The sequence below is a fragment of the Coffea arabica genome, chromosome 2e (assembly GCF_036785885.1).
Source record: "Coffea arabica cultivar ET-39 chromosome 2e, Coffea Arabica ET-39 HiFi, whole genome shotgun sequence".
Taxonomy (NCBI): domain Eukaryota; kingdom Viridiplantae; phylum Streptophyta; class Magnoliopsida; order Gentianales; family Rubiaceae; genus Coffea; species Coffea arabica.
The window spans coordinates 4,981,543-4,989,138 of record NC_092313.1 but is presented as its reverse complement, the minus strand read 5'-3'; the positions used below and the strand labels follow the sequence as shown (position 1 = coordinate 4,989,138).

Below are 7,596 nucleotides of genomic sequence, written 5' to 3'. Positions count from 1 at the left end.
CTCTCTAATTGTTGGAAACCTTAAGGAGGCTAAGAGGCTAAGACCCAGAACCTTGTAAACAACTAAGAGGCTAAGACCTTTCCGTATGGGGGTTGAATATATTAGACCCAGAACCATCACTGGTCCATTGGGCTATTAAAATACCGGGACCACTTTCACGTATATATCTCACGTTGAGAATTACTAGAACAACTTGCGTAATTTTGGGCCTAAGAGACTCCATAGATCCATTCAACTTTTTTTTTTTAATTATTATTTAAAGCACGCCCGAAACAAATACAGTAGTATCTAAAACCTTCCTCATGCATTTAACCCATCTATTTGATTGACATAGGGCAAGTAGGCATGGTCTACTAACTTGTCCTCCTCCTTTAATTGTTTTTCCCTCAATGAAGAAAAAAAAAAATACAGGAACTGGGCGTTTGTTCCAATAGTGAATGAATCGACCGATTTTTTTTTTGTCGGGGATATTTATAGATCCTCACCTTAATTAACTTTCTAATGGTACAAAACTGCTGATGTTCCAGAAAATTTTCATCAAAAGTCGAGTTATGTACAAGAATAAAAGTCGGTGCATCAATGTCCCAAAATTGAGACGGTAACTCCTCCTGGTTCCTCTCCCAAATTTCTTTCAGCCCTTTAGTTTACTCCCATCCTATTTGGATTATTAAAGCCTTGTTTGGATTGCCGGTTTCAGTCGAAAAATTACGTTGTTTTTCGTGATCACATCTCCCTATTACCTTTTTCTCTCACATACATCAAATCGTTACAGTAATTTTCCCATGAAAAATCACAGAAAATGCAATCCAAACACACCTTAATTTCACTTTCTGTTCTGTTCTTCCCAGCATCGTCAGGGGGTTTGATGGATTCTGGACTTTTTTAAGAGCTGCAGAAAAAGCAAACCGTGCAAGTTCCAAAAAAGAAGAAGTCTATCTCGTGATTATCAAAAAAAAGAAAAAAGTCCTTATCTCGTGAGTACAAATGATAAACCGCACACGTGGCAATCACGTGGCGACCCATCATATCCATCCTCTCTCTCACTAGACTTGCCGTGGAATCTCCGAAACGGCGACCGACAACCACCTCCCTCCCCCTCAACACCTGATTCTCCTCCACCTTCCGCCGTTTTCTCATCTTACCTGTCCCTAAAATCACCACCTTCACTACCCTCCCTACATTTTGTAGTGTTTAGTGTTTTCGTGCATTAATTTAGGATCCGTAAATCGATATTATTTGCAAAAAATGATGGGCTATGAGAGCCACCAGGGCTTGGAACAGGCCCATCTCTACGCATCCAAAGAAGAAATGGAGTCCTTGGTCCTCAACGACGACGCCGCCGCCGCCGTTCCACCCCATCCGCTCTCCTCATCTCCTCCCTTGGCCCAAATCCCCACCAACCATGACTCTGACACTGATCCACTACGCTCTTCTCCATCCCCCCTCCTGCACCCTCAGAGCCAAACTCAAAACCCTGACCCTCACTCCTTCATTCTCGAACCTCCGTCTTACGCCGACGCCGTCTTCCGATCCTTCGACGCCTCCTCCGAGATCAACGGCCATGACCTCTCCACCTCCTCCCCCTCCCCCTCCTCTTCCTCATACTCCTCCTCAGATTTTCTTAAAATATCCGTCTCCGATCCTCAGAAGGAGCAGGACCTCGCCACTTCACTTGTCCCCGGCGGTACCTCTTATTTTACTTACTTAATTATCACGCGCACCAACATACCGGAGTTCAACGGTACTGAATTTAGCGTCCGGAGGAGGTTCCGAGATGTGGTTACGCTCTCGGACCGGTTGTCAGAGGCTTACCGAGGGTTTATTATTCCGATTAGGCCGGATAAGAGCGTGGTGGAGAGTCAGGTGATGCAGACGCAGGATTTTGTGGAGCAGAGGAGAGCGGCATTGGAAAAGTATTTGAGGAGGTTGGCCAAGCATCCGGCCATTCGGAGGAGTGAAGAGTTGAGGTTGTTTCTGGAGTCGCAAGGAAAGCTGCCGCTGATGAAACCTACGGATGTTGCGTCGAGGATGTTGGATGGGGCGGTGAAGCTGCCCAAGCAGTTGTTTGGCGGGGAGGTTGTTGCGGGAGTGGTGGATGTGAATGAGGTGGCCCAGCCTGCAAAAGGTGGGAAGGATTTGCTGAGGCTTTTTAAGGAATTGAAGCAAAGCGTTACTAATGATTGGGGTGCAACGAAGCCAGCTTTGGTAGAGGAGGACAAGGAATTTATGGAGAGGAAAGATAAGTTGCAGGAATTGGAACAGCAGCTCAGCAATGTCTCTCAGCAGGTTCGATTTCTTGCCTACTATTTTGTGGCATTCCTTGATTTAATCGAATTTATAGTTTGCAATTATTGTGCTTGTGTCTCTTTATATGTCGTATTGCTTTCTTGAGTGGTGCGTCCTTTACTAACAAGTTGTGAACGTGTATCCTAATATCTAGAAAATGATCCTGGGAAATTTTGACTTGATACTGGCTCACATATTACTGCGATTCTTCATTACCTTTTAGCACTTACAATTACATGTAGTTTGCACTGAAATATACCATTTCCAATCATTATTAGCTTTCAGGGTATTAAGATCACTAATATAATTGCTAAAACTCAGTTGAAGCTGAGGTTTGCTTAGAGAATGTGGGGATGGGTTCGATGCACTTGACTTGCCTAGACTCATTTCTTTATTGAACGATACCATATTCTTGTTTCTAGTTTAGAGCACATAAGTATTCAATTTTCCTTGTTGCAATTTCTATTGGAAAATTCTGACAGGTAATGGAGTTGCTTGATTTTAGAAAATTGTTAATTTTTTTTGGTTATTTTAGGCTGAAGAGCTTGTGAAAGCTCAGCAAGACATTGGAGAAACAGTTGGGCAATTGGGCCTGGCTCTAGTCAAGTTAACTAAGTTTGAGACCGAGGAAGCTGTTTACGATTCCCAAAGAGTGCGAGCAGCTGACATGAAGAATGTTGCAACTGCTGCTGTCAAAGCTAGCAGACTATATCGGGAATTGAATTCACAGACTGTCAAGCATTTGGTAAATCACTGGTTTATATTTCTTGACTTTCATGACCTAGAATTCATATTTTCACATGGCTCATGCACTTACCAGGATAAGCTGCATGAATACCTCGGAGTGATGTTAGCTGTCAACAATGCATTTTCAGACCGATCAAATGCTCTATTGACTGTTCAGACCCTTGTATCTGAGTTGTCATCATTAAATTCAAGAATTGAAAAGCTTGAAGTTGCTTCATCTAAGATATTTGGTGGAGACAGGGCTAGAATCCGGAAAATAGAAGAGTTAAGGGAAACTGTAAGGGCTACGGAGGATGCCAAAACTTGTGCTATTGCAGAATATAAACGAATAAAGGTAGGATCATTTCGTTTTAATGAACAACTGCTTGAAGAACATGTAAATCTGTCTTTAGCATATGCTTTTGTTTATTCACTTGTTTGTCCTGATAGGTCTTTTTCTGCTGTCCAACTTCTTAAGTAGCTCACATAACTTGGTGTCTTTTGATACGACTAGACACTTCAAATATCCAACTAGCCTGGCAAACTTGTAAAATAAATTGTCTACAATTCTTTGCTTAAACAACATGTTAATGGTTCTTAATATCTGAGAAGACTTTGAAATGGTGAAGGGGGAGGATTTGGTGAACTTTATGAAACTCGGATGCAAAATATAGAAGCTTATTTCTTACAGTTAAACGTGCTGGTTAATAGTATGGAATCAAGTGTGGTATATGGTGTGATCTATGCAGGAAAACAATAGAAATGAGCTTGACAGATTAGACAGGGAGAGGCGTGAAGACTTCTTGAGCATGTTGAAAGGATTTATTGTTAATCAGGTAAGTATTGTTTTTCTCTGCTTGTGTCAATTCTTCCCTGTCGTTTGTTTTGGTGGAGAGAGGAAGATTGTCTATATGACCTTGGAAGATTAGTTTGGTCTCAATAGCTGAACTTGGCCTGTATCAGTGTTTCAATCTTTTCTTCTTAAATTCAAATTGATAAAAAATACATCTGATAAGTTTTGGCCTAATTTTTGGCAAGTGGATATCTGTGCTAATTTTGTTCCTTCAGTTTCTTACTTTCTCATCTAGTGGCACCGTTTTCCTCCTCCAGTTTCATCTATATCTGGAGATACCAAATAAAACTACTTGTGGATTTAACGTACCTCTATTGTGATGTTTCAAGGATCTTTACTTGTCTGGCTGCCATTTTCTGATTACCGTTCCTAATTTCTGGGCAAGTAACACGTTTAATTTTAGCAGGCAGGATATGCTGAGAAAATGGCCAGTGTATGGGAGACGGTTGCAGAAGAAACAAGCGGATATGTGAAACGCACTAGCTGAAGAGCTGGCTGTAAATATTTCCTTTTCTAACTTCCTTTGTACTTCAGTCATGTACACTAGTTAATGGAGTCACTTATTCATCGCATGGTGGAAGCTATATACTTATATCAGCTTTTCATTGTTACATGTAAAATCGGTGGAAGTGTGCTTAAGAGATTCAGTTTTGCTGTCTTGTACACCAAACTGGTTGTCACAACAAGTGACGAAACAAATTTTGTTTTTGGCTGGTGCTACTTTGTGTTGGAGAGGAAGGTTGTATACACTCTATAGTGGCTCTCCTAAGATATTTGTTTTCTACTTCTTTGGTGCGTGTTTGAATTTTTAGTGCTTCATAGGTGCGATGGTACGGTTACGGTTACCGCGTACGGGCACACAGAAAAGCCCAACAGGACCAATTCAGAAAAAAGAAAGGGTAAAATACAAGGAACCCCCTTGTCGTTTCGCGAAAAGACATCTTACCCCCCTATCGTTTAGAAACCCCCACATAAACACTTAAACTTCATAACTAAAGCGGAAATTGACCTGTAACCGGCCGTGCAACCTAGTGACGATGGGTATGCGAAATTCCTTTGAAAAGATATTGAGTTTCATTCTTAGGGAAAGAAAAAGCCGCTTCTCCCATAAATTATAACTTTTTTGCCATTAGTTTTCTTTCATTTTATCTGATACACTGGATATCGTCCATCAAAAACTAATACTGTAAAATTTGATATAGTTTGGAACAGGAGCTCAGCAATTCGTGGGAAATCAAAGCCACTCCTACGATTCTCTTCCTCAGAGATGGCAAAATGGTAGACAAACTCATAGGTGACAACAAACAAGATCTCCAAAAGAAGACAATGGCCATTGCTGAATCTTGTTCAGATCTGACAACCCCATGATTGAGTTGCCTGTCTTCTGAATGTCTAAGGCGTATATCAATTTTCTTCAGCAATTTTGATACTCTAAAATCGGATCTCAGAGAATAAGGTGATCAATTTTCTTCAGCAATTTTCTTCAGCAATTTGCTGAATCGGATCTCAGAGAACAAGGGATCAATTTTCTTCAGCAATTTTCTTCAGTAGTAGTAGTAGTAGTAAACACAGAATTGAGTGCCCACTCAATTATTGATTGGGGATTTTTGGCAAAAATTTAGGAATCCACTCATAAGGGGAGTGGTCATGCCGCTACAGATGAGGAGAAGAATATGGCCTTCTGCCTCGAGATTGAAGCTATAGCTGAGGAGATTGCCCAGAAACTTATTCGTTTCCATGAAGAAATGATGGTAAGAATTCCTAAACGAATTAGCCCTTGATTGTGCAACAAAAACCAAGCGCTTGATTGCTGAAGTTGAAGAAGCTCTTGACCATGTCTACTTGATGCAGTCCGAAGGGATCAGCAGCAGCAGCAGTTCATTCCGATTCCAACTCCTCTCTCTCCCATTTCTTGATGTCTCCTTTTGCAATGATTTATTTGCATATGTACTATCAACTATGTCCGCAATCGAGACTATGGTTAATCATTATCATGTATGGGACCATTTCCGTTCCTTGATGATAGTGTATCTGACACCCGATGATACCTTGTTTGATTGCCACAATATATTCATCATCATTATCATGCCAGTGGACTGCAGAGTTTTGATGCTTGCATTGGCATTTGATTCAAAGTTCCAAGGCAAAGCTTTCAAGCTTACGTTTCTGGATATGCATTGGATTGTCAATTCCCACTAATTTAGCAGGCCACGCTAATTTAGCAGGCCACGGGTTAGATGAGGGTATTTGACCTGCTGCCGGTAACTCAGCCGGTTCAAAAGGTAATTTCCACTTTAGTTATGAAAGTTAGGGTGTTTATGTGGAGGTTTTTAAACAATAGGGGGGTAAGGTGTCTTTTCGAAAAACCACAAGGGGTTCCTTGTATTTTACCCAAAAAGAAAAGCCAAGAAAAAGGTTGGGAATTGAAAGACTGAAAAGGGCAAGGCTGGCTGACGCCGGCACGCATCAGTTCCCATGCATAATGGTCGTAGCCCTGTTTAGGATGGAAATAATTTCAAAACTTCTCCTGAGACTTCTGACTATGTCACTGGTTTCTCTATATTTTTTAAATTATATTAATTTTTTTTGAGATTTATTATCTCGTAACGTCTAAATTTAATTAACAATTAAAAAGTGATATTAAAAAAGAGAAGATAATACAATTTTATCATTGTCTCTTACTAATTAAATTATTTAATTAATTTAATATCAGTACAAACATTAAAAAAATTACAATTTACTATTTATCATTAGAGATTAACATATGGTAGAAAAATATTATATTATTCTATATATTTCATTTAATATAATATCTAAATATCTTTTTTTAGTTATAAATTTATTGTCAAACAAGATCAATAATAAATAATTTAAAAAATATGTAACCAAAATATTATAAAGTGCGAATTTTAATATCATAAAAAACTCAGCAACTAACTTTAATATGTTGACAAGAATATTGATGATGTTAAAATTTGTTCTCTATAATATTTTGATTGCAAACTTTTTTATTATTTGTTGTTGATCATGTTTGATAATAGGTATATAACTGAAAAAATTAATTTGGATCTTATATTAAGTGAAAAATAGAAAATGATATATTATTTTTTGATACTATATGTGATTTAATCCCTTATTATAAACAGCAAATTTTAGTATTTTACTTTAATGTGTGGGTTAGTATCAAATTAATTAAATAATTTAGTAAATGAGGGATAGTGATGTAATCATATTATCTTTTCTCTTATAATATTACTTTTTAATTATTGATTAAGTCTAAATGTTATAAGATAATTAATCTTGATGGAGGTCAGTGTAATTTTTATAATCTGGAGGAAGACTGGTGTAATTTTGAAGTCCTGAGGTTTTTGAAATTATCCCTTTTAGGAAAGCAAAAGAATGAGATATTTTCATAATCTTCAATTCCAAAATTTAGGGATAATTTTAGGAACCTACCCTAAGGTTTCTGAGACTTTCGTTGATCTTTCTTATTAGAAATATGAGCCCTATTACTTACACAAGATATGATAAAAGTACTACTCTACCTTGAGACATTACTACGTTTTATAACAAATGGATATTTGACCAAAAATAAGGTCAGGGCATTAAATAAATGAGGTTAACTAATTAAACTAGAATAACTATTGCTTCATCTCAAATTAGCAACCAAAATTGCGATAAAAAATGGCACCAATTGCTATTGTAACATAGCACCATTTTTGTGGTTGACA

General features: G+C 38.3%; 1 protein-coding gene across 2 annotated transcripts; it reads left to right on the top strand.

Moving 5' to 3' along the window:
• Window positions 1–331: 331 nt before the first annotated feature.
• LOC140036529 (sorting nexin 2B-like) lies at window positions 332–4,653 on the top strand. 2 transcript variants are annotated; one of them, XM_072078342.1, is made up of 5 exons: window positions 335–2,286; window positions 2,822–3,031; window positions 3,107–3,367; window positions 3,762–3,848; window positions 4,272–4,653. In XM_072078342.1, exons 1-5 carry the CDS (start codon window positions 1,246–1,248, stop codon window positions 4,350–4,352), a joined length of 1,680 nt encoding a protein of 559 aa, XP_071934443.1. In that variant the 5' UTR covers window positions 335–1,245; the 3' UTR covers window positions 4,353–4,653. The 2 variants fall into 2 exon arrangements, with proteins under 2 accessions (XP_071934444.1, XP_071934443.1); XM_072078343.1 differs by lacking the exon at window positions 3,762–3,848 and having other exon boundaries at window positions 332–2,286.
• Window positions 4,654–7,596: the final 2,943 nt, after the last annotated feature.

What these genes read in the sequence shown, in the direction of transcription:
- LOC140036529 (XM_072078342.1), top strand. Translation starts at nt 1,246, where the DNA reads ATGATGGGCTATGAGAGCCACCAGGGCTTGGAACAGGCCCATCTCTAC. An exon ending in TCAGCAATGTCTCTCAGCAG is followed by an intron (nt 2,287 to 2,821) that starts GTTCGATTTCTT and finishes TGGTTATTTTAG; the next exon opens with GCTGAAGAGCTTGTGAAAGC. An exon ending in AAGGATTTATTGTTAATCAG is followed by an intron (nt 3,849 to 4,271) that starts GTAAGTATTGTT and finishes TAATTTTAGCAG; the next exon opens with GCAGGATATGCTGAGAAAAT.